Source organism: Carica papaya, chromosome 6, assembly GCF_054855325.1.
Source record: "Carica papaya isolate Zhongbai chromosome 6, ASM5485532v1, whole genome shotgun sequence".
NCBI lineage: Eukaryota > Viridiplantae > Streptophyta > Magnoliopsida > Brassicales > Caricaceae > Carica > Carica papaya.
Genome location: NC_142314.1, coordinates 36,182,230 through 36,209,660, shown reverse-complemented (window position 1 = coordinate 36,209,660; position 27,431 = coordinate 36,182,230). Strand labels below are relative to the sequence as shown.

General features: G+C 35.9%; 1 protein-coding gene across 4 annotated transcripts in view; it reads right to left on the bottom strand.

Annotated features, from left to right (window-relative positions):
* Positions 1-100: 100 nt before the first annotated feature.
* LOC110809656 (ARM repeat superfamily protein) overlaps positions 101-27,431 on the bottom strand; it is a 45,782-nt gene continuing 18,451 nt past the window's right edge. For all 4 annotated transcript variants that reach the window (XM_088223290.1, XM_088223291.1, XM_088223292.1 and 1 more), the window contains 30 exons: positions 26,137-26,285; positions 25,886-26,013; positions 25,736-25,793; positions 25,449-25,546; positions 24,306-24,393; positions 24,131-24,196; positions 23,995-24,054; positions 22,776-22,862; positions 21,585-21,771; positions 14,543-14,586; positions 14,325-14,456; positions 14,085-14,216; positions 13,955-14,007; positions 13,775-13,823; positions 13,631-13,689; positions 12,615-12,754; positions 12,345-12,517; positions 11,777-11,905; positions 11,615-11,700; positions 11,392-11,507; positions 7,633-7,745; positions 7,358-7,481; positions 6,060-6,181; positions 5,337-5,523; positions 5,046-5,265; positions 2,636-2,960; positions 2,332-2,471; positions 1,718-1,842; positions 1,428-1,629; positions 101-501 (listed from right to left, as the gene is read on the bottom strand). In XM_088223290.1, coding sequence (XP_088079416.1) covers positions 414-501; positions 1,428-1,629; positions 1,718-1,842; positions 2,332-2,471; positions 2,636-2,960; positions 5,046-5,265; positions 5,337-5,523; positions 6,060-6,181; positions 7,358-7,481; positions 7,633-7,745; positions 11,392-11,507; positions 11,615-11,700; positions 11,777-11,905; positions 12,345-12,517; positions 12,615-12,754; positions 13,631-13,689; positions 13,775-13,823; positions 13,955-14,007; positions 14,085-14,216; positions 14,325-14,456; positions 14,543-14,586; positions 21,585-21,771; positions 22,776-22,862; positions 23,995-24,054; positions 24,131-24,196; positions 24,306-24,393; positions 25,449-25,546; positions 25,736-25,793; positions 25,886-26,013; positions 26,137-26,285 — 3,680 coding nt within the window. In that variant the 3' untranslated portion in view covers positions 101-413. The remainder of the gene's footprint in view (positions 502-1,427; positions 1,630-1,717; positions 1,843-2,331; positions 2,472-2,635; positions 2,961-5,045; positions 5,266-5,336; positions 5,524-6,059; positions 6,182-7,357; positions 7,482-7,632; positions 7,746-11,391; positions 11,508-11,614; positions 11,701-11,776; positions 11,906-12,344; positions 12,518-12,614; positions 12,755-13,630; positions 13,690-13,774; positions 13,824-13,954; positions 14,008-14,084; positions 14,217-14,324; positions 14,457-14,542; positions 14,587-21,584; positions 21,772-22,775; positions 22,863-23,994; positions 24,055-24,130; positions 24,197-24,305; positions 24,394-25,448; positions 25,547-25,735; positions 25,794-25,885; positions 26,014-26,136; positions 26,286-27,431) is intronic.

Here is a 27,431-nt window from a genome sequence, read left to right as displayed (position 1 = left end):
CTACACGGTAATAAATTTTCACAAGAAAAATTAAAATCCGAGTTCGAATTGAAATAAAGCTAGACCACCCCATGAAATAAACAAAGCTTAAAATGATAAGTTGATGTAATTTTCGTAAATATATATTGTAACTAGTATCCCGATTTTTGGCTATCACTATTGACTGTGTGACAGTGCGACGGTGTCAAAACTGATACGAAGCTCATGAGTCATGGTTCAAAGAATTATCACCCCGGAGCTAGTTATCTTGATACAACAGATGTTACAAATAAGCTATGATTTACAAATAAACGTTAATACCGTATTGGAAGAGGAGGAGGAGGACAGCAGAAAACTCCTCCGATTAATTTCTATTAACAACAATGAGGTTACATGTGTAAGTGCTTGAATCCTTGCAAGGAGACTTCCGCGTATCAATTGCCTACACTAACCTTTTCGAGTCCCAGCTGTGTCACGATGAGTCTAAGTAGAACCTGCACCAGCTCTCTAACTCGAGATTCTCTGCCCGAGCGAAGGATAAAACGAAGATAGAAGTTAAGAATGCACACTCATAGCAAGGGTATACAAAAATGAAATGCTCATACTTCATAATCACATCCTAGACGAACATTTCATATCTCAGCTTTGTAGGATTTAACTGACCACTTGGTGAGGCATTTCCCCAAATCATCTCTCCACTCCACTTTAAAGCTAACACACTTAACCTTCTTCAGCTCTTTAAATTCCAGCATTGATACAAGAAATTAGCTTAAAGAATCCATTGGGGAGAGGAGAGGAGGGAATCGGAGCAGAGTTAATTTGATCCTAGTAGCAAATAATGCAAATTTATTCATTTTTCTGATTGAGCCACTTCAATTCAATAAATCCTGTCTTTTTTTATTGAAAGCACCAAATAATCCTCATTTCTTGTTTTTCCTTTCCCTTCATGTTTCTCCACTCAGATGGAACCTAATGGTAATTATAAGAGACACTTTTACGACCTAGGAAACATATATCAAACATTTGAAAACTTAATTCTGCTAGTCTTTTTAACTATGGATCACAATGAAGGCCATTGTACGATGATAAACTTGAATAATAATATATTTGTTTTTATTCTGCTTATACATGGATTTTTATAGGCTAATCTATGACAGGGAAAAAAACCAGAGTACTAAAAGGATACCGATCTCTAAAGGAATACCATAAGGAAAATACTATAGGAAGCTATTATTCTAACAGTGCGCTTTTGTTTCGATAACATCCCTTTATAATTCTTGTTGGCTCATTATTGGGAAGGTTTGGCATCACTGATGCTTTATATTTTACTACTTCAAACCATTAGCTACTTTCTTACTGTAAAATGTAGAACCATCATATTGAACTATATAGAGAAAGCATAAAATTGATAGCTACAATCAACCAGTAACAAGTGACATTGCTCTCACCTTGATATAACAAGCTCACAAAAGGCAGGAAATAGAACAAGTAGATGTGGATGTTTGTCGTCTTTATGCTCTGCTAGGCCACTTTTCAAATTCGGATGTAGTGGGAGAACAGATGCAGTTTCAGGATGAATTACAAGATATGCCAGTTCTTGAAGGACAAAAATAATTTCTTCAAGCCTTGGCCTTGGTAATGGATGTTCACCTGCAGAGGGCATTGCACACGTTCAGGGAATGGAATGAATCTAACATAATATCCACATGTCCGTATTTGACAGTACAGAAGCCCGTACCTAAGTTATTCTCATCAATTAGAAATCTTTTTAGGATATATTCACATCTGTGCACAAGCACCATGATAGAGATTTTGCTAACTTCAAGTCCTGTCAAGCTCAAATCTCCGGTTTTATCATCAAAACTGACAACACATCATCAGTATGTCAAAGTCTAATGGCTAACAGGAAACAGGGAAGAATCATGCCTTCACAAGGAATAACTGAGGGGCTTCATTAAGCAAATTCATAAACAGATATAAGGCAATGCTCAGTGGAACAACTCAAATCATTTAGAAACTGAGTTGATGAAACTGACTATAGAAAGTAATTTTATGCTCGTTATTTCCACTGGGAAAAGGAAAAGAAAAGACTAGCAACAATAGTATAGAAGTTTTGACGAAATGAGAAAGAGATTGACATTTAACTGTACAACCAGCAGATTAAGTATATCTTACAATCATGGACTTGCCAAATTTACACCATCAGTTAAGACAAGAATTCAGTCAATGCACTTTCCATAGTCATCTTCAGTTTTTGTAGTTAAAAGTTAAAATTTCTTCATATAGTTGGCCATAAGAAAACTATAGATGACAAAAGAACTATTATCTAAATCATTTTATATAACTTCTCACCTACTCAAGGAAAATAACATCTGCAAACAAGTCAATGAAAATCTGCTACAGTGAGCAGGCATAAGTTCCACTGTCTCAACAGGTAAAAAGCATGTACGTGACGCACAACGGTCCAAGGTTGAAACAAGCCGTTCAAGAATCTGTAAACGTTAACAAAAATAATTAAATAAAAGGACACTGTAAGAGTAGTAAGCTCGACTTACAGCTTCAGACAAAATGTGAGTCATACTTTCTTTATATTTGAACAAGTGACACTACTTTAAGGCACAACAGAAGGCAATAACTGCATATAAAAATTGCTTACATCTGCAGGTGCATCAATAGTCGACTTGAGAATTCTATCACCCAGAATCTTTAATATGGTCATTTCAAGGGATTCATCAGGCTCAAGTGCCATATCTGGCAGGGAATGGGAAGAAAGTGCACGCCCACAGTAACCCACAAGAAATATCTCATAGACATCTGCAACTTCTTTCCAAAAACGCACTCTTGCAGGTCTGCTAAGTTTTGAATCTGGATCACAATTCATGTTTAACTTGTCAATGTCATAAGCTAGCATGCGATTGAAGCCTTCAACGGCTACCCTCCAAAGTGAGCCATCTGGATTGTCTCTTCTTGTTGTCATACACCTGATAAAAATACTAATCCTGTTATTTACTCATTACACTGTTTTTAATCCCTACAGAAAAGAGCATTTAAAATGGCAACGTGGTTAGAAGCTTTCTGTAGTTCTAAGGTAATCGAACCACTAGTTAGATTTTTCTACTGGCTAACAAATTTTCTTCAAGACAGATTCAAGAGACAATATCAGAAATAGAGATGTCGTGATATCAAGAGAAGCAACACAGGGAGATTCATTCATGTGGAGCAACAACAAAAAAAGGGACTGTAAAATTTTTTTGTGAAAATATCTGTTTTACAGGAAAGAAAGGAATAAGAGAACATGATACTAGAACATCTTAGATATTAATTTTTTTTTTTTTTTGGAAATAAAAGTATGAAGCTTGTATTGATATAAGGTGCTAAGGGAGCACTGCCCATGTACAAAATTTATATCTCAAATGTCACCTAAATCATCAAAATGATCAAGGTTATACCCTAATAAGTTAGAACCAAAGTAATGAAACCAGTTATCCTTAACATTGTTGAAATCAGACTCAATTCCATCAAAAGCCCTGTTATTTCTTTCTTTCCAGATGACCCAAAAAATTGTAAGGGAAATGAGCCTAATAGATTTATTCTTGCTGCCTAAATCCTCCCAGGCCATCAATTCAGTACAAACATTTTCAGACATTGTCCAAGAAACTCCCAACAGTCCAAGAATCATGTTCCAAAGATTATGAGTAGTCGGGCATCTCAAGAGAAGGTGATTGCAGGTTTCCAGGGCATTTTTACATAGGAAGCATCTATTTGCAATAAAGTGACATCTTTTCATCAAGTTGACCAAGGTGAGAACGTGAGGAAGAACATGACCCATTGAAAAAAAATCAATGGGTCATAGCCAACGAGAATAATCTGGTACAATCTATAACCACAGTTCTCACATGAGAATCCATATAAAGAAATATAAACTTTAGACTTATTTTTGGCTTTATTACCTTTTATGTATTCCCCACCAGTCTTTGTTTCGCATGTCATGAAATAATGGAATATCTAATTCCTTCATGTGAAATAAAAAAAAGGCTGAAATACCAAGTACTATTTCTGCAAGGAGTGGCTTTTAAAGAAGTTCCTACAATCAAACTAATTCCCGCTCTTTCGAGAATAAAAGCTAAGTCCTAATTTAAGTATCAAATGATCTTGATAGTTAGAGAGTCGATTGGCAAGGGCTTGCAGGCCTGGTTGTATAAGAAAATTCATCCCTCTAGGGAGATCTAGAAAGCAGTGGCTACTGCTTCTTTGATTATACCTTTGATTGTTTGAATGAGAGATAAATAACTTTTGAGGGGGAGGAGAAGTCTTTTCTTTCATCAAATATAAAAAAACAGATGCTTACATGCTTTGCCCTTTGTACTGGAACGTTGTTTGCTATTTGGCAAGAGCCAAGAGGACTTTCTACAGTTCAAAGAATTTGGCTTGTAATCAATATTTCTTTTTGTCAATTGATGGCAACATTGTGACTAAATTCTTTACAAAAACAAAATTACTTTTAACCATCACAACTCTAGCTAAAACTTGAGAAAAGCCATCAAATGAACAAGCTCAAAACAATTATTTCTCTAGATGCAAACTAATAATAGTAAAGGCCTTTCCATGTGCCACAAGTGACCTAAAACGTCTTGGGGAGAAAAAATTGACCACCTTAATAGTTATCCTGGGCAAATAACTGAGGAATCCAGAAGAGTTTAAAGTCATATACAAGAAGAAAGCCGCTACTGAAAGACATCCTAATGCACTCCTATTATATCCATTAGATGGCATATCTCTTATAACACAGCAAAGTGAGGAAATGGTGATACTAAAATAACTTAAGACTATGAAAATAAAGTAGTCTGCATCCACTTCTTCCAGGAGTAGTTAAAGAGATGAGTCAGGGAAAAGGTGAAGACTAGTTTCACCTGCCACAAATATTTTTGCAGTACAAAGGGAGGCAGATATTATGATATATTACTGACAAACTGAGGAAGCCAATACATTGAAATTTTGAATCTTCACATTTCTGATATAATTTGATGCTGCAACAAAAGGATTTATCATCAGAGGACATGCTATACCTTCCAAGGCTTTGAATAATTTCTGGAAACATGATATATTTTTCAACTGTTGGAGCCTGTAAGAGCAGATCTACTATAACAGGAATTAGTTTTTCTGCAAACATATAACTTGGTATTGCTGCTGATCTGGTAATAGCAGATCCTGAATTCAAGGATGAAGCTTCAACTTTTTCAGACAAAAAAGCAGTACCATTTGCCTGTCCTTTCTTCAAATGGATATCTGTGGAAACAGCTTGTAAATTTCAAATTTCTTGAATGTTAGTCATAACAGTATTTAGGTGAAGCGTATACCTTGACCATGGTCACTAGTGCTGGCTTGTTCAGGTTCATCTTCCTCACTCTGTAAAGCTGAATCTGATCCTGGAAGATATTGCCGAAGCTCTCTAAGAAGGACAAGCCACATTGAATTAAGACGCTCAGTCGGGCGTAACAAAGGTAAGATCTCAAGCACAGTACGTAATACAGGTGGAACATGTCCCTAGACAGAAACAACATACATTTCATAATTTGATAATTATAATGTAGCTAGACAAGTGAATTGACAGGCTGGATAAAATGATTAAATAGAATTAATTTTCCACCATGCAAGGTCCTTCATTGCAACAAGTAATACAAGAAGTCTGATATGTTTACCCCCAGTCCTAAAAAGAAAAGAACACATGGAACTCCCATGATTTGCGAGAACATCTGGTGATTTGGAAATGTAATGTAATGAAGAATGAAATTGATAAGGAAACCAACATGATTTGCAACAAAGAATTTGGATAAGAGTCCAGCAACAAGGAGAGCCAAGAGATCTTCTAGAACATGTTAGCTTGGCTGTCCTAGTTAATTCTTTCTAATTTCTGATCACTGATGCACATACTAAGGTTCATTTTAATTTCTAATCATTACGGCTTTGATGCAACAGAATATTCCATTTCCACTCACTTTCTGAATAGTTACACAAAAATGTTTAGGAGAAGCAGAGTAAATATGAGCTTGAAGTAATTAGAGCCCCATTTTAGAACTCACAAAATCAGATTCGTAGTTATCATTGGTAATCATGGTCTGCTTTATTGCCAACTGTATAATTGCTAGCAACTGTGAAAACCTGTGGTCATCAAACATCCTCTGTGCTTGCACATATAGTTCCCCTGCAAAAGTTTGAAGATCCATCCAAAAGAGATTAAAAAAAAGGAAACGTAAGAGTAGACTGTATTAAGTATTCATACGAGTAAAAAATGATTTGGTTTCATAATGAATTATTCTGAAAGATAAACTCGTAAGAAATTGCCCAACTTTACTATTTATCTGGTATGTTAACACATCTGCTCACCCTCAAGTGCGATATTAAGTTTAACACGTGAACATGTACCAAATAAATGCACATGCTATAAGCTAATCAACAGGCTTTGCATAGAAGAGGATGAGGCTTCTACGGTTTAACACAAAGTTATTAGCATCTTTCAAGCCCACTGTGATCTACAAACTAAAATTTTCAAACTGCTTTGTGTTACAGATTTCCATGGGTTCATTTTGGATCTCAATCTAAATCTCTAAAGCTAGAAATCCAGAATTAAGTGGAGCAAGTTGATAGAGTAGGATCCTGAAGATAGAGCATAAAAAGGTAGAGAAAGAGAGAAATGCCTTTTCAAAATTGAGATTAGTTATGTGTAAAAGTGAAAGAGGTACGTGTTCAAAAAGCAAGAGTCTATTAAACAGCATTTTCTTTCTTGGAACTTAAAAATATGTTGATTATTTTCTTTAAAAACTTGTAATAAATTAACTCAGTTCTAACAATTTGCAACATGAGATTGGTATTTTTGTTGCAGTTATAACAATGATTTGAATGCAGGGTCTCTTCTCATAAACAAAGACCAAGAACCAAAGGGTCGAATGTATAACTGAAGTATCACTTTCATCCATATAATGAATCTAATAAGTGGTCGAAGGAAACTCCGGATTGAAACAACATACTGATAAAACCTACCCACCTTGAACCAAAATTTAGCATCTATAATGTTCCATAACCGTATCCAGGACCACAGTCCAGATGTACCGTATCTTAGGTAACTATGGTTTAACCTCAGAACCTTAAACTATATCAAGCAAAACAATTTGATTAGATAACCAATACCTCAAAATCTTAAGCTAATAGGAATGACCATGTTTTAATCATATTTCTTTTATCCGTAATATTTGTTTATTTTCCAGCCAAGAAAATTATTATTTTGATCAAATATTCTTTTATTCATGGATTCTTGCTTGTAGTTAAACAGAGCCTAATGCTCAAATGAATTTAACAGAAATAAAAAATTGCAGTAAATTACCAAGACCGTTCAAAATCTCCTGCTTCACCTTGCTAGCTGTACTGTTGCTGTATATTGGTGATTTTTGGAAAACAAACTCATAGACATCCAGAACAGAGTCCAGGTAAGGCATCGGTAAGTTTCCCTGAATCATTAGAAAAATTTAGCTGAAGAGATGGACGCATTGTTACCACTCAACATTTAGAGACAGAATTCTAAAACAATTATATGAAAATAAACCAGGCAGTTCATGGATGAAAGTAATCAAAGTTGTAGTTTAGGGGATTGATGTTTACCTTGACGCAGTGGGCAAGAATAGTTGTCTGTAAACAATTTATTGCTGCAAGCACAACCTCTTTACTGCCACTGAAGGTGCTATTCTTAACAAAAAGAAGCAAAGACTCCCATCCTGCAGAAATGAGGCATTTTGTGATGTTCGTAGTGATGGCTAAACATATGAGTGGCATTTACGAGAACATGCAATAGCCCCCTTCAAGAAAAGAATTGATTACACTTCATCATCATGCAACCAGTTTCCTAACCATCTAACCTCTAACTGTGAGATCTTTTCATACCTCCTCATCTTATATCAAGATTTCACTGTTTTAACTTTCATTTCTTTGGATTAAAAACTACTGATGTAGGATAAGACAAAACTTAGAGAAAAATATGAAGGTCTTGGATCACAATAATCAAAGTAATATTTCAATATTTGAATAATTATCATGAATAGTCAACATAATAACTAAGCTACGTACCTTATCTATAGGTGTCAAATACATAAAAATAGGAAATCTAAAAAGCTAGTACATAAACAATAAGTTAAATAGAAAGAACTGAGGAAATGTAGAAAATAGGAAAATAAATCTTCCTACTTTCATTTATTGTAAAACTTTTCAAAACTTAAAAAAAGAAACTAAATCTTTCTATTCCTTTTAGTTAACTTCCCAAAAAGTTTATGTCCCTTTATCAATTCAGCTTCATATCTCCTATTATTAATATGTGCACTTTAAGAGATTTTCTATTCTACATCATTTTTCCTAACTTCGTGAAAATTCGACCTTGAGCTTTGAAATGTCGAAATAGAAGGAATATCAAAGTTGGAACTTGTTTTCTTAACAATTGAAGTCTGTGGAACTTGAAATTATAATAAAAAAGCATGAATGCTTCCAAAATCAAGTTATGGAGATGTAGCGAACCAATTAAGAATATAAATTCTATAAAAGGAAGAACAACTAAACTTTTTCCGTTGCTGTTAGAAGCCAAAGAAATAAAATCAATAAGAATATTGTTGTTATCAACCTCAACAACACCATTGCTCACAAGTAAATCGAGAGTCCCATCCCTAGAAAATTCAATTTGATCATCAAGAATAACAACCCCGTCCACAATCTCTTCTACTATCTCAAGTACCTCATACGTGTGCATACCTTCAATATCATTAGTTAATTCTGGACCAATAGGTTGCAGTACTTCCGTGAGATTTTGCTCAATTACCAAATCGTTCACCTTTTCATCCTTTTTGTGTTCTTCATGTTCTACGTTTCAGATGCAAGTTTTTGTATAATTGAAGATTTAAGATTTTTTTTGACATTTTTTCATCTTCATTTCATACATATCAATCTTACCAATCATAGCTAGCTATTTTTATATCATCCAAAGCAACTTTAAGGATATGAATTATCATGTTGTCCCTGCAATATCTTTTCCCTTGCAAGTAGAACTCTTATTTTCACTATTTTAAGTATCAAAAAATAATATTGGATTTCCATTTGATGACGCCTATCATATCAGTAATTTACTTGAAAAGAATCTTAAGCCCAAATATTGATAAAAAGTTTTGTATAAAACATATATATACATATATTTTTGAAATAAAAAGGATGTGTATAAAACATATTGTAAATCAAAATTTGTAAACCTAGAGAGAGCATCGCTGCCGCTGCTGTGCGCGGTGACACTAGAACCTGTGGGAATGTACGTTGGCCAGAGGAAGTTTCTACAGGTTGGTCAGAAATTGTTTGACGTAGTGGGGGAAGGCGACGGAGTAAGAATTTTCGAAAATGGGAAAGGTTTCAGAAAATCGATTCTGTTCTCCAACGAAGCTGTTGACTGGTTGATGAAAAGTTTCAGGGAGTTTAGGTGGGAGAAAAGCGACGGCAGATGGGGATGGAGTAGGGAAGAAACCAAATTCTTCGTTTGGCGCTAACTTTGACTTGAGGGGGGGAAGTTTCTTGTTGTTTCCAAAGGACACACTAATGGAAAAGGGAGATGAAACCGATTATTCTTGCCAGAAGGTGAAAAATGGGGTTGGTGGCAGATGATGGAGGAGTTACATAAGGTGATTGGAATACCGCTTATACCACCAGCTTGGGTGAAAGGGAAGAATGTCGACCTAAGGGAGAACACTCTACAGGCACACTGCCTTGTTCCTCCATTCACTGTTAGATGCCTGTGTTGTATGGAAGAACTTGATGTCTGGGTGTCGCGAAAACAGAGCTTGTCCTTGGCCGAGCTTCTCCGGAAACCTCACAGAATGTGAATCGGGTAGGGCAGATTAGATCCAAACCCGACACGAGACCCGATTTGGAACTTCAACGTAGGAAGCCCCAATACAACACAAAAAGTCCGCATTTTGAGGGTAAGGGGCAGAGAAACAAAACAGGATGTTTAAACGAAAGACCTCAATAAGGATTATAACTAGAGCTGGGCCGATAGGAGGTCAAAGAAGATCTGAAGGAGTGGATATGGGCCGAAGACTTACTTGGGCTGAGGAAGGAAAATGGAAAATACATGACCAGGCGGAAACATCATCTAAGCCCAACTTCAATCATAAAAGGGCCATTCGGATCAAGGGTGATAAACGGATGATTATTGGTCCAGTTTGGAGAGCGAAGGATAAAGGCCGAAACCTCAGAAAGGAGGAGGGGATTAGGATTCGCCTGTCTGGAACCCAGGATGTCTTCGAAGGCATGGAGAGGAGCAAGAAGAAATCTGGAGAAGACAGGAGGGGCTTTCGAAGTGGATGATGCAGATGCCGCAGACATTGTTTGCCATGAAGATGGTGAGTTCCTGAAATCTTTGTGTAGCTCTTTGAAAATGGGTAAGTGGTGTCCTGACCCTTTCATTTTTTCTGAGTCTCTGTTGGTACTTGAAATGATGGGAGGGGATATGGGCTCGGTTAGTGAGTCAGAAGAAGACAGATGGAGAATCGAAGAATATTTCGTATGTGGTGGGGAGGCTTGGGGAGAAAATAAGGTGGCGAGAGTGTAGAGAGTCTGGGAGAGTTTGCGATAACAGAAGTAGGCCGGGAGTTAGAAGACCAGGTGAGAGGGAGAGAGCTCACAGTGATTGTTTCCACAGAGGGGGTGAGCGGGATCCAGGAGGAACAAAACCAGTTAGCAATCCAAGTTTTGGATGAGCATGGTGGGGACAATGCATTGGACACTGTGACAAATGGGTTGGGGGAAGAAGAGTCAAAATGGGTACTTGAAAATGTTATACGGCTAAATGGATTAGTGGGGGTCGACTTCATTGGCTTTGAAGCCAAGGCAATGGAGTTATTCTGGGAAATAGACAGAAGCAGGAGGGAGAAAGAATTAGAGGAGAGTAAGCAAAAATCCTAACTGTAACCATCACACGCTTGCATCGGCCGCTGCCGCCACAGGCTGAGCGGGTTCCGCATCATCCCAGTTCGCATTCATCATTCATAGCCTATAAATAGGTGGTTCTTCATCATTGTAAATTATGGAAAAATAAAGCAATCACCTCAATAAAAATCTCTCTTTTCTTCTCTATTTTCTCTCTTCTCTCTCTCAAGTCTGAAGCTATGAGTAAGACTTCTGACAGTCTCATATATTTTATTACTGAAATATATTCGTTCTAGGAGTTCCTTATTCTACATCACCTATTTGGTAAAATTATTTTCCAGATAAAACTGTCAATTAGTTGACCACAAGACCAATTGACCCACACCCTCATAATCTCACTACAAGGAAAAACAACAGGAAGATTAGAAGTGTGAGATGCATTAATATTAAACAGAATAGGCCTACCTGACCAAAAATTGCTCAAGCTTTCAAGGAAAGGGAAGAAAGAACGCAACAGGCGAGCTATTCCGCCAAGAACCAGTACAAGTGTCTCATCCCACTGTTTCTGGGCTGTGTTACGACTGCAAGTTGAGTAACAAAATTAGAGCATGAATATTCTTTGAAATCAAGATGAAAGATATGGTATATATAGCAAAGTAAAATGTTAACATAATAAGACTTCTACTACCTATGGTGTATAAGCATGTGCACTGCTTTCCCTCCTCGAGTCCCAAGTTCTTTACCATGCCATTCATCCTTCGATGAAGTGGCAACCTAGAAGAGAATAAAATTCATCAACACAGGAAACAACTAGACTTTAAATTATATATTAAAAACTGCTTCTCCTTACCTTGTGGGAGGCACTATCCAACATAGGGAAAACATAATTCCACAGACAATCCTCCCACATGGTTTTTGAAAGTTTTTGCCCATGACTTCCCAGAATTTGAAAGAGTGTCCTGACAGCAGAATTCCTCACCTGGAATCCAAAATAGATGCAACCACTTTACTAGATACTTCTAATTCCCCAAGAGGTACAGAATACAACTTCTTTTCAGATAGAGAATAATTAAGACTCCTAGATGCAAGACTTAGATGTTATACAAAATACTAAGCAAGGACAGGAGGAATGGTTCAATATCACAACTATCTTTTCTCTTCTGAAATAAAATTTGATATCACAACTATTAGAATAACTATAGGCAAACTTTCCAGCCACTAGCACGCAACTGTCAAGTGACTAATTGATATTCAAACTTATCTCTCAGGGCATTTGATTAATGCAAAACATGACTTTGCAATTACAACTAAGAATTGGTTTCTTGCAGACTTTCAGCAATTAGTCACTGTAGAGAGTGCCTTCAGTGCTGTATAGGAGTTCTGAACATAAAAGGCTCACAATATAAAGACTATCATACCTCTGGACGTTCATCATCTCCAAGTTTTTGAAGTAAAGAGAAAACCAGGAACAACAACTTTTTATGATCAATTACGTTGATTAAGGAAGGTTGATTGTCTGAATTATCAGCTAAGTTGGCTGTCTGTTCTTCTCCCTTTCCACCATCCATCTGCTTTCTAGCACAATGCATGTCTGCAATTCTTGTAGTGTTACTAAACAGAAAGAATCAGACATACTCGTAAGACTTTTACTATGGTGACAAAATAAGAGATTTATGATGGAAATTAACCTGTTTCCTTGTCCTCCCCAAACCCAAAATGTAGCCCTTTGGCGATAAAATCAGTCATAGTCCATAAAAGACCTATAGCTGTCAAGCTTATATTCAGTTCAGTCTTCTGGGCACTGTACGCTCCAGTAACGTCTATGCATCTACATTATCCAGATTAACAAGTGTTATCCCAATAATGTTGCAACAACTGTCATTTATCAAATTCACTTAAGCAGACACTAATCAGCCATCAAGAAAGCATCAACTCAGCATAATATCCAAAAGTATAGTAAATATGCAGCAAACCATCACGCCCACACCCACAAGGCTACAGAGCTGTGACATGAGATTATTCTTTATAAGCAAATCATAGATATATAACAAATAACTCTTCTGTTAATTCCTTTTCCATAGGTCAATTTTTTTTTTTTTTTTTGGTTTCTTTTACACACTTAGAACGTGATGCCACTAATTTAATGAGAGCAAGCTTATTTAATTTCCTTCCCCAGGGAATAGCATATTCAGTGCAGAACTCTTTAAATAAACAAACCGAATACTTCAATCAGATATCCTGCTGGCAAGCTACAATCATAAATGGATGAAAAACAATGTCCTATATCTTGCTCAGGAAGAGATACCAAGTTTATGCGGCTTGAACTTCAAATATTCACCATATTACAAGGAAGAGAAACCATTTAAGGCCATAATAAAAGGATCTAGTCCTCAGTTACTTATAGTTTTCTTTTATCAGCAAAAGATGTATATTAATACAGACTGTACTTCAAAAGGATTTCAGTCAGCGATATCAAGCAATCATGTTGAAATCCAGCACCCAAGAAAAAATCTTTGATCATCTAGCCAAAAGATTTTTAATCACTTTACCTTCTTTTCTTATAGAAAAGAATTCTGTCCCTAAACAAAAATGTTTAAGACAAATGCATATGGTTCAGTCACAACATTGAGTGCAATAACAACATGTAGAGAGCTCTGACAGGAAAAAGGATAAGTCCACCAGAAAACCACATTCATAATCTTACACATTAAGGCAGTTGGCAGGAACAGAAGAAAGTCCATCATTCATAACGACCCGAAGGCTCTACATGGAAATAAACTAAGTTAGAGTGCATCAAGGAACAGTAGGGCTGCATACTCATTGCTGACTTAGCTGCACTTTTTCTAACCTGGAATCCAAGGGTGACAAGATCCTTCTCTAAAGCATCCGCAACAGATCTTACACAAGAGAAAATGATCACAATTGAAAAAAACATAAAACAGAAGAAACAAAAGTTGAAAACAGACATGAACTCAAACCCAAAATGAAAGTTGAAGGCACGAAAAAAGGCACTAAAAACAGGGCAAACCTCAACATTTCTAGAATACTTGGCCAACTGTAATACAATTTTTCTCCACATCTCTGCCAATGAATTTAGGGAAGAGGTTATAAAACTTATTAATCAATGGTTTTGTTTGCTTTGTATTGCAATATATTACCTCTAAAACATGAAGAAGAATTTTCAAGGATCCAACACGAACATCAAAATTTTCGGTAGAAAAATATAGAACCCTTAGTGGAGATATCACAGCACATTCAAGGGATCTCAACTCCATGTGACTAGGTTCCACCTTACAGAGAGAGAGAGAGACAGTCAATGACAGACAACAGCATTCCTCCTTTTGGCAGAATACAGAATTTTCAATCCTAAGAAAAAAGGAAGAAGAGAATGATCTCACTTCCTTAGATGCAATAAGGGGCCGAGACAGTGCATGGTCCTGGAACCTTTCCGAGTCTAAAACAGCATATATTGACTGATCTAATGCATCAAGCGCCATATTTCTTAAATTCTGATTAGAATGTTCAGCAAGCTGCAACATATTTTTTACTGTCAAAAAAAAAATAAAAAAAGAAATAGTACAACATAATACATCATGAAAAAATTAAGTATTATCACCTCAATAAAGTGGCTTACAACTTGGTCCCACAATGGTTCCACCCCTATAATATAAAAGGTATATTCAGAATGTAGCCAAAAGGTAGTTGTAACTTCTATCTAACCAAATGTATGAAATTCTAACTTCACAAAACATCCCATGAAAAGACGAATATGGTGAGACTGAATATGCAGATCAGAAGCCAGATATATAACACGAAGAGAAAATATTGGTGTAACTCAGGAATGACAACAAAGCACAAGATTAGAATTGGGATACTATTATTAGGTCTCCCACACAATGACCTCTTTTCATTTATATGTACTTCTTTTGGTTCTTTTGAGAATCTCTTTTGACTTTTCATGGAGGATACCTTACTCTCAGAAAAAAAACTAAAAACAGAAGCTTTTACACAAGAAATTTTACTAGAAGACGGAGAAATTTACACTCCAAAAGAGGATGAACCATCCTCCAGAAAGAAGCTGAGAATCTCTGGTTGACACAAAATCACATCCCATTCCTTTCGTAAGGTAGATAAAGTTATATTCCTAAAAGAATAATGTACTTTTGTCTGAAGAGAAGCAAAGCACACTATCCTCTCTCGAAGATCATTAACCTAACTAAGATCATTGCTTGAAATTTCTTATGTTTCCCTCCAACCAAAGGACCCATAAACCACAAAACATAGCCCCTCTCCAAAAAAATCAAATGACTCTTACGCCTCCCAAAACCATATACAGGATTAGAAATGAAGATCACCCCAAAAGAAAACCTAAAAAAAAAAGTATATAAATGGAAGCTGTGACAAATTGTTTGTAAATAGCATATTTTGACATTGAGTACATTATCTTATTGGGTAAAACCTTCTGCATGAGCAAATATCACTTATATAATAAATATGTATGAGTGTTATATTAATCAAATAACTATTCAGGAACGCTTGGCAAACAAAAACTTTCACATCAAGGAAAATTTTTTACCTTTCAAAACGAGTGGGATAAAATAATATTTGGGGTAGTATAATAGGCAAAAATAGGATGTCCTAGATAGATGAAGGTCCATGTTTCACAAAAATCTCCTTTTCGCTTGGGTTGGCTTACTTGGCCAGTTCTTACATCTATGATTCCTCCCAAAAATTTCCTAGTCGTTGAAAGGAAATACTTTGACATATTGTTGGAAGGAAACAACTTTCCCAATAGGTTCCTGGTCCTTTCTTTTGCATGTGTGATTAAATGGTTTTTCAAGATTTTGCGAGTCCTTTTGGGTAAGTGCACGTAATCACTGGAGAAGGATCTGTAAGAGTGAGGTTCACACTCTGTTTCTGTCGGTGGGAACAAATTCCAGAGGCTGTTTCCAAGAATTAGGGGGCTCAATGTGGATGAAAGACAAAGAATGTTGTTTCTTGAGGGCGCTGAGGCTGACAGCTAGTGGAGGTTCTTCATAGTTCATGGTAGTGGGTGCTTTACTATGGTAGAGGTTCTTCATGGCAGTGGGAATGCCTCTGCTAATTGAACCATGGAGTTTTAGATACATTGGGTGATCTGAATCTCATGTTTTTCCTGTTGAAGGGGGACTAGTGGAATTAATCTAGCACCATGGACATTCCCTTCTTCTCTCATAACGACAGATTCCAAGTTCCAGCAGCCATAGGAAGTTTTCTTTATGATGGTGTAATCTAGACTTTCTAGACCTCTTTCTGACTTTTTTTATTTGCCTTCATTTAGATGTTATAAAATGAGGTCCTCTTTGTTTTAGATTTAACATGTGGCTTAAGCTGAAGGGTTTCAAAGACCTTTCAAGTTGTGGTGGGAGAAGACTAGACCAGTGGGTTTTGCCAGCTCCAGAGTAGTAGGATAAGGCAAAGTTTTGGAGTAGAGATGCCTTAGGTAGCGTGAATGACTAAAGAGATGAGAAGTTGGCAATCATTTTCCAACTGAGCAGATTGGAAAATGGTCTTTAAAGGGCTGATCTTGGGAAGAGGAATCTTGCCAAGCTAGAGCCTGCGAGCTTGTTATCCATGAATGCAGTTTCACGGATGCAATTTTTGAGAATTATGTGGATTAAAGAAGGGTATAGGAACCAAAGTTTTTCATCATATAACTAACGCTAATTGGAGAAGTAATTTTACCCAAAGTAGGTGGTGGGGAAAGGAATGTTAACCCAAACTTCAAGATGTGGCAAGTAACATATGATTTTTATATTGAGTTGTATTGAAAAACTGGGGCTTGGAAACCTAAAGATGGGTGGCTTCAAATTTGGTGCTCCGTGTGGATGACCACGGTTAACTTGAGCTTCCTTGTCTGGGAAAGAGATACTTGATGGAGATAAATTCCCAAAGTCAAAAGTACCGTCACAAAGTTGAATGGTTTCTCTATGAAGTTTATTCTTTATAATTGGGTCACAGTGAAAAGTGGGATTGTTGATATGTTTAGAGAATTTGCAAACTCTAGCAGTCTTGTTTCAGCTTAAATGCTTATTTCTTGCTGTTAATTCCAAATATTGAACGACTATTGAAGTAGAGAAATTTCGGGCATATCAGTCTGGTGAGATCCATATTACCTGTTGGAATTTTGATTGCGAAAATGAGTAAAAGGTGGCGGGATATGTTTGGATGAGGTTAAATAAACATTTAATGGGGATGTGCAGATTCTTTACATTTCTTATTGACTATGATATTTTATTATTGTTTAATTAACTTATCATTTAATTAGTTGAGATAATGTAATTAAAATTTTATGAGAATAATAATCATATATAATTAGAATTCTAATAAAATAAAAATTTACTTATCAGCATGTTAGGAATTCTATAAATACCCCAAATGTAATAATATAAAGGGTGTGAAAAATAAAATTTAATATTTTTTCTCAAAAATCAATATGGTATCAGAGCCAAATAAAATTATTTTAAAGCTCTAATTTAAGGATTTTCTTAAAATCCTAAAATAACACAATAAGTTGAGTTAATACTCAATTATCCAAATCTATTTTCATCATCACCCTAGACACTGTTGCAAACTCCACCAGCTGCCAGCAGCAAAGGCGCCGTAAGCCACACGCGTTGCCCATGTGCCGCCACCGTCTGCCATGTTCCACCACAATTTCACCATGAATCTCCATAAGAATTTCCAGTGGGTTCATATCCGGCACAGATCTGATGAAAATCGCACCCAGACCGCTTAGATATGGCTTTCCCACCTTGCCGCTATAGATCTTCTTCTCTGGAAATGCGCAACTCCTCTTCCAGTGTTGGACACGCATGGAAGCAACAGATTCGGTTGCACTTGCAAATAGACTTCCTCCGAGTACAACTCGGATCTCATGTCGAAGGAAGTAAATTTGATTGTCGCTTCTTCTTTAGCAGCCCCCTTCTAGTGCATTACTATGTTGCCGCCGCCATATATCTAGACGCTTCGCAATCCGGCACAGATCGCCTTCTTCACGCGTGAGCCATTCCAACCAGCCTTTTCTGATCCTTTTTCGGTTCCTCCGCACACGTCTACTTCTCATTTCACGATCTAGTGCAGATTTATTTCCTCCATGCGAGAGCCGCTACGACCAACCTTTTCTGGTCCTTTTTCCAACTCTTCCATGTGCGTCCACAGTTGATTAACAACTTGGTTTGCAATTACTTTATCACTTAATTAGTTGAGATGATATAATTAAAATTTTATGAAATTAGTAATTTTATATAATTAAAATTCTACTAGACTAAAAATTTTATTATCAATAAATTAAAAATTTTATAAATACCACAAATGTAACAACATAAAGGGTATGAAAAAATAAAGTTAAAATTTTTTTCTCCAAAATCAACACTTCTTAATTATAAACAAGATGCTTACTTCCTGTTGTTAATTCCAAATACTAAAAGAGTATCTAACTACAAATATTTCAGATCTATCAATCTAGTATGACACATATTACATGCTAAAGATAGGAGATCAACCTCTAACTATTGTACATTTGTTGGAGGCAACTTAATTATTTAACATAATAAAAAATAAAATGTGGTGGCCAGAAGCAATGGAAAGGCTGAGTCTACAATAATAGCTCTCGAGGTTTGTGAAATATTTTGGATTAAGAGACTATTGGGAGAATTGAAGGTTGCAAATTTCACTTATTAAAGTCTTTTTTGACAATAAGACAACTATCTCAATTGCTCACATTGTAATTCAATATTGATAGGACCAAACATGTGGAAGTGGATAAACATTTTATTGATTTGGAGAAAAAATATAGACTTTACTTTTCACCTTTTAGGTTGGTACACCTAAGTTATTTATAAAATTTTTAACTTACTAAAAAAAAAATTACTATTTTACTAAAAATCTAATTGTATAAGATTACTATTTTAGTAAAATTTTAATTATATTATCTTAACTAATTAAATAATAAACTAAATAAATAATAAAACGATAAAATATTCTAATCAACACCCTCCTCAAGTTGGTGTAACGATATTACACATGCCTAACTTGCAAACCAAGCTACAAACCAGCGGCGGACGTGCACGGAAGAACTGGAAAAATGACCAAAAATGATCAGTTGGAGCGGCTTGCGTGCGGAGGAAGCAGATCTGCACCGGATCACGAAACTAAGGGTGGATGCACATGGAGAAACTGGAAAAAAGATCAGAAAAGATCGGTCGGAGCGGCTCACACGCGAAGAAAGCAGATCTACACTGGATCACGAAATTAAAGGCGAACATGAGCGAAGGAGCTAGAAAAAGGACTAGAAAAGGCCAGTTAGAGCAACTTGCGTGCAGAGAAGCCAGATAAGCGTCGATTCGCAAAACCAGAGACGAGTGCGCATGGAGGAGCCAAAAAAAGGGTCATAGAAGGCCTGTCTATGCGCATACGCAGTCAGAGAACTGGAGAAGAAGACGATTTGCGGCGCTCAAACTTGGGAAAGCAAGATCCGAGTGGTTCCGATGCGATTTTCACCAAATCAGCACTAGATCTGAACCCGCCAGCAATTTCTGTGGTGATTCCTAGTGAAATCGCGGTGGAACGTGGGTAGCTGCCAGTGGTGAATGTGGCGGTCGGCGGTGGCAAGTGCAGTGCATTTGCAAACAACGGTAATTTGAGTCGGCGAGGTAGGCCGGTAGTGAGGCTGCAACTCCATCTAGGGTAGTGGTGAGATTAGATTTTGATAGTTGAGTCCCAAATTAGTCTATTTTGCTATTTCAGGATTTTGAAAAAACTACGAAATTAAAACTCTAAAATAACTTTATTTTACCTTTGGTACCATGTTGATTTTAGAAAAAATATATAAACGTTATTTCTCACCCTTTAACTTATTATTTCTTGGTATTTATAAAATTTTTAACCTATTAATAAAGAAATTACTATTCTATTAGAATAGATAATTACATGAGATTACTATTCTAATAAAATTCTAATTATATCATATTAACTAATTAAATAATAAAATATCCTAGTCAACACATTTCATTGAGGAAAAGATTGAGAATGAACTAATTTGTATATCATATATTTCAACTACAGATCCGATTATAGACATGCTTACTGAGGAACTGCGGAAAAAAAAGTTACAAGTTGGTTGACAAGCTGGCAATGGAAGATCTCTTCAAGCTAGCATGTGGGGAGTCTTGAGAGATTTGTGGAATTAATCTCCAGCATAATTGTAAGAGATTTGAGAAATTAATTCACAGACCTTATACATGTTCTAGGCTATAAAAAGAAGTCAATATATTAAAATAGGAAACATAAACTGTAATTAGTTGTTAGTTTCCATTTTATGTATATTTTCTATAAGAGAAAATCATGTAAAACTTTTCAATATAATGAATCCAATAAAAATCTACTCCAAACCTTCCAAGTCACCTCACAATGTGAAAATAGATGATCTATTATTCTTCGAGATGAAAGCACATGGGTGGTTCATCATTATAGAGAGACTACTTATGAATAAAAATGTATTGATATTCCTAGTGAATCAAGTGCCTGAACTTGCAACCTTGGTTGCAATAACCATGTGAGTTTTGTTGTCCCCAATCCCTATGATTGTGGATCCAATTTAGTGCTTATTTTATTATTCTAAACTTACTTTTGCTATGCAACATAAAATTGGGAAGTTGTTCTTGGGGTTAGTCAATTTAGTGTTGATGATGGTAGGGAACTGGCTAATGGCCTCATCCTTGTTGTACTAATAGTTTGCTTAAAGATCTTGGTTCCTCTGTGTTCTAAGTCGCCAGGTGTAAAGAAGTTAAGGTGTGGATTGTTTTGAGGTGCATAATGGTCGGATCCAATGGAATTCATAATGGTCGAATCCAATGGATGCTTCCCTCCTTGGCAACCTGGACAATTGGGAGATTGATGAGTGGGTGGCTATTCTTCTCACTGTAGAACTACCCTATCCAGCTTGATGGGTTTGACAGGCTGGTATATTCTCACTTTCGAAGCACAATAAAGCTGGTATATTCACTGCAATATCTTACCATAGCCTTCTAAGCTCTGCAATATTTTTGGGGGTAATTTTCCTCGGAAACACATTTAGGAGACAAAAGTTGCTCCTAGAATTGCTTTTTCCTCCCAGGAAGTGGCATAGGGCAGAAATTTAACCACTGTACTTCTTGTTTCTTAATGAGTAAATCAACAGATCATCTTATTTTATGGTGCTCACAAGTTAGAGGTTTTGGAATTCAGCTCTCAACCTTCTAAATCTGTCTTGGGTGGTTAGCAGCTTCATCAAGGATGAGCTTTGCGTATAGAAGGGTATTCCTACCCCTAAGTACCAGAAAAGAAGTTTCGTCCCCCATTCCTCTCGTCTTTTTGGTCACTCGGAAAGGGAGTAAGCACAGGACTTTTTAGAATCTGTTCTCTGTTTTTTCCGTCTCTTCTTCTGAAAATCCTCATTTGCATAGGGGTCATCCTGTTGTGGACGATATATACATTATGATCTTTCTTATTCTTTTCTCTCTGTAATTTTCTCCTTTTCTACATGGGTGGCACCTCCCTAGCATCCATTTATTTCTGTTTTATTCTGAGAAACAAGTGGTTTATTAATCTATTTAAACAAACTTCTGCAAGTAACATACTGTGAAGATTGTTGACAAGAATCGATATCATTCTGTCCACTGAGAAACATATGCTTCCAATTTTTTGACTAGATGCTGATCCAAAACCACTTGAAATCTCAACCATGCATTGCTGTGACAACTGACGTAGGGCAGAAAGAAGTGATTTCACTGCAGATATGTGCATCAATGCTGAGCTCTCGAACAACTTTGCAAAAGAAAAAGTAGACCCTGTTAGAATATGTAGCTTGCATAAAAGTGCACAAACAGAATAAAGAGAAGAATCCTTCTAGTTTGGGAATTCAGGAACATAAGAATGCCCCAGCAACATAACTGCATACAGTTCAATTTTTTTGAAGGAAAAAATATTGAATTAAACAATCTTCAAAATCGATATAGCAAATATTTAGAAATACGTTGTAATGCAGTTCTTTCTCTCACTCGTACATCCTTTCCTCCTTGGAAGGCAGTTTAAACAGTGAAATTATTCTTTTAGTCAAACAAGAGAGGAAAACAATCCTTCTAGAATACAGATTTCAAAGGCAAAGCAAGAAACACAAAAGTGACTCAGGAGGGAAGAATATTTGGCACCCATCTATAAAATTGATCCAACAATATTTCATATCATAAGCAGTTTACAGAAACAATTATAACAGAGCTTTCTTTATCTCTTCCCCACCCTCATCCTTTCTGTTAATTTAAGTTATAGCAAAGAAGAACATGAAATTCTCAACAATAAGGATCTATTTGATACATTAACTATTTTGCAGTTTACTGTTTCTAATTTATATGCATATAAAAACCATGTGTAGTAGTTAAAAAGGAAAACAATGGTCGGAAATTAAAAGATGGCAAGAGTGTGAAAATAACAAAATGCTATCTTCAATGCTTTACCCTATTAATATATAGTTCATGGACTTAATATATATATTTTTTCATGCACCAAAGGGAAGTATTTTACATTCACTTGATGAAAGGGAGTTCACATGCATAAGCTGTTTTAACTTTCATTTTTAAACTTTTTTTGTGAAAAGAAAATTACTGGGGAGAGAGTAGAGAAAGGCAAAAAAGCAGGGGATAAGTTATCCATGTAAGCTGCAAAAAATAAGAGAATAAAGAAATATGGACAACTGCATAATATTAATACAAAGCCGCACCCCAACCTTTTGCAACATGCCCAAAGGGGCATACTTAACATAAGTTTCTGCTTACCTGAGAATTTAAAGAAGAAAGAATATTGAAATCACTGTACTGCCCAGAAAATTCTCTTGTAAGCTTTGGTACAGCTGTAGAGACCTCCTAGGAATGGCATAACTTTGTATAAGAAATAAAGAAATTTCATCAATACCATTTAGATCATGGAGAAACAAGAAATGCTACGTCAAAGCCGGTATTAACAAGCGGGAAAATTAAGGACCATCTCAAGGTTGCAAGGTTGTACAGATTACCTTTCCCATAACTACAACAATAAGTGCATGTGGAAGTATATAACAAAGAAGCCATTTCCATAGCAGTTAATGTATCATTATTTCATAACTTTACATATCATATTTATCATGGACAAATTTTCAAGAAGAAAAAAGATAATACGCAATAAATTTATATTAATGGTATGTAGCCATGTACAAACCAAAAGCACAGCTTTTTGAAATTATAAATTATAACCTCAATAAGAGATGAAAATCTCAGCTTTTAGCAGCCAAAATGATGTACTCTCAATCAATCATAAAATATATTTTTGTTATAGAATAAGGACTCTTGTTATTTGCTAGAGGAACGAAAAAAATATAAGAGACAGGAAAAGATGCCCTCAGAAAGGAGGAATTACAATAAGATTAACACGGCAGAAACAGGAAGACTACAAGACTAGACAAAATCAAATACAAAGAACAAGCATCTACAACTCCACCAAGCAAAACTCTACTGTATCAATTAAAACTAACTCAGAAAAGTTATATTCCTATCTTCTACGGTAACAATTAAACCCGTCCAAAGTCTCCTAAAAGAAAACCAACAGAAATTTTGCTTTAAGGAAAATAACAAAATTTCCTTCATTAGGTAAGAATAAGTGAAGGGAGAGAGAAAGGAAGACCCAGATCGCAAACTTGCTGTCAATTAGGCTATATGACCCGGTGGACTGCCGAGCTAGAAGTTCCACGACACAGGAGCGGGATTCTCTAAACTGAGTAGGTAAGTTTTGAATCAGAATTGGATAAGCAACCAAGCAGAAAAGACGGAGAACATGGTTTTTTGGCAACTTTTTAAATAGCAAGAAAGGGAGAATCCTTTAGTGTCAATTTCATTCTCCCTTCAGTGTCGATTGGAGACAGAACGCCATTGCCTCCATCAGATCAAAACGTCAAAAGTAATTGTCATTCAAAACTTCAAAGCAGGATGCCGTAAGAAGAAGATACTTCAAAAATAAAATTACCTGTGTGGTGGCATGTGGAGAATGGATTGCACGATCCAGGGCTGCTAAAGTTTCTAACACCTTTAAATACATAGGGTTAATGGTCACTATCACACTGCTGTCTGCTTTTAGAAAAAATGAAGAGCATACAACTTACCAAAACCCAGGATGGCCCCAATACATTGTGTAATCGATGTGCAACATTGAAGAGAGTTCTTAAAGCCTAAGTTTTAAAAGAAATAAAAACCAAGAAATCAATAGCCACCCAATAAAATATTTATTAAAAAATAATATATCAATAAAATGTGAAAAGAAAAAGGATGAACAAGTACCTGTACATTCTTCGGTGTAAGGACAACGCTATCCTTCTGATCTGGAAGTACATCAGAACGTTTTGACCCAGGAGACTGTAAAACATAGCTGTAATCTCAATTACAACCCAAATTCAAATTTATCAGAGGGCTGGAATTGAACCTTGAATTTTTTTTAGAAAAAACTAATACTGCCATTTATATGTCAAGAAAATTAAGAAGGAAAAGGAAAAACAGGCTAGAAAGGAAGCGTGAAATGCGGTGAAAAACATGTAACAAGAAAAAACTAGATCAGCTCAATAATTGCTGCATATATGTAACAAATAGCAACTCAAAACATCATGTATCAACAGAGGCAGTTCATACTATAAGTCTTTAATAAATCCAATCACTCTTTTTTCTTCTTTCCAAAAGAAGAAATATCAATTTCATTTTCTTCTTTTCAGAAAGAAAAAATCAAATTATATTAGAGATTGAGCATTTCAAAAACTAGATCATATCAGTAATTGCTGCATACACGCAACAAATAGCAACTCAAAACATCATGTATCAACAGAGTCCATTCATACTAGAAGTCTTTAATAAATCCAATTACACTTTTTTTTTCTTTCCAAAAGACGAAATTTAATTTCATTTTCTTTTTTTCAGAAGGAGAAATCCAATTGTATTAGAGATGGAGCATTTCAAAAACAATTTGCAAGCATAATTGGACTTGGATGGTTATCAATCTGTTTTAATGCTTTCTTCTACTCAGAATCAATGACAGCTTTCTAAATCACTTACTATTCAAGTTTTATCTGGACTTGTATGATTAATTTGGCTTCCATTTTACCTAAGGACTTCCAAATTCACATTTTCTTAGCCATCAACCATAAAAGGTATACGAGAATGTTCTATTGTTTAAGAGGTCACCAATTCAACTCTTGGTATTGCAATTCCTACCAAATGCAAGTGAGCATCTCGATGGTATTAGCAGTTTTCTAGAGAACTGGAAGTTAAATAAAATCACTCAAGCAAATACAAGAACGTCTCAAAAGAAGCAGAAGAACAAAACAAGTAACCGTGTATTATATATTAAAAAAACTGTCATGGCCTCGGTAGAAGTTACATAAAATATAGTCCTAGAGAAAGACAACCTGCAAACAACATTTCTCCATTTAGTACCTTCTTCTTTCCACTTCATTGGGAAAATTGATGGTAAATTTGCATAGAGATGCCAGAAAAGAGTTCAAAGGTTCTATGGCCTGAAGAACTCCACACGCCTATTAAATACCAAAGGAAATTATCATCACTTTATCATGGTAACTAAGGAGAATAATCATGCTACACATTTGCCATATATTTTGTGTGATAAAATAAGAAGGAAGCCATTTGCCAACATAAGATTAGGTTTAACTGAGTTACATGACAGCCATGTCATATTTTAACTCTCTATATCAAAATTATAGTACCTGAGTGAATGCCTGATACCCCTTTAGTATCTCCAATACAATTGCCTCTCCTTGAGACCTTCCAAAATAAGGTCAAATTAGTTGCACATATAGTTTTTTTCATTTTCCTTCTAAGACTATTATCATCCTTCAAAGACCATTTCCCCATACCTTGACAAAATAAGAGACAATGCGTCAAGTATGGTCAACCACAATGAATCCACCATTGCCATGCAAAGAACTGCAGTTTTCCCAGTCCGTCTTGCCAAAGGATCATAGTCACCCTTGGGGGACTCAAGCTGGATGTACCAAGAGAAAACAAAATTCATTAATGAACAAAACAGGAAAAAAAGAAATCAAAAGCATGACATGTTAGAAAAAACCTTAAGAATTCAAAAACATAGCTCAGAAAGGGAATATACCTCACCAATATCTACAGCTTCATCTGTCAGTGTTGCTACTGTAAAAATAACACCCAACAAACCTTCAATTGCTAATGTTACTGCATGTGCTTCACTAGCAACCAAGACAGCAGCATTGGATGCATCATTATCAAGACTCCATTCAATTCCTACATTAAGCACAAATTTGAAAGTCCAATGGCATTAAGAATTAAAACAAAATATAGACCTAATGAAGCTAAAAAGCCTAATTGAAAGGCAACTGCTTCATGCACTAAATAATAAATGAGAGCATCACTTTATGTTCATCCCATTCAGATGTTTGGGGGTGAAGTCATGCTAAAATACTTAATATGAATGAAGTAAGGGATTGTTGTAAATGATTTAATCTAAGTAAAATACTGTATCATAACTTTTGATGTTTTCTAGAAGGATGAGAAAGAAAGATCTAGATATAGGTTCATGCATATGCGTATTAATGCATATTGATATATCTAGGTTCAATTATCATTGAAAAGTCTCATACATGTATCATTGTGGTGCATGTATCAATTTTTTTGAAATAAAAAGTGTACATATATATATACAAACACATTCAACAACACCAAGAGAATGCAACCCATATACGATATTTACAGACTAATCAAATGTCTACAAAGTCTCCAATATCCACATTAGAATACAGCGGTGACCCACTTAACAAAAAACTCTAGGTATGGAACCATGTATCCTTGAGATTACCAAATTAGATTCAATACCCTCAAACGCCCTTCTATTTTGCTCTTTCTAAATCACTCAAGAGGTAGCCAACGAAATGAGTCTCAATATCTTATCCCCATGAATACCACTCCAACCACAACTCCTTCATAGATCCGGAAATGGCCCAATCTTACACCCAAAAGACAATGACCCAAACACTATAGTCGATGAACAAACAAATACCACAAAAGAATTTGATTGCAGAACTTAACTTCTCTCATATTCTCTCATACATAGGTAGCAACCATTGACAAAAATTTTCCCCCTCTTGATGAGGTTGTCTAGAGTTAAAATGTATCCTTGGACAGCCTCCACATGGAAAAGGCCATCTTAGGAGTTACCTGTATTTTCCAAGTCAACTTGGTAGGAAAAATTCACCTCCTCCAGCTCACCCCCTATGAAGACGATCATAATAGGATTTCACTAAGACAACACCCAAAGTGTTTAATTTCCAACATGAAGCCTATCATCTGTGGACTAGTCCCTTCGGAACAATGATATCTTCTCCAAAGGTTCATATACTTTGGGATTTCCCTATCATTTAAGTTTCGTTTCAG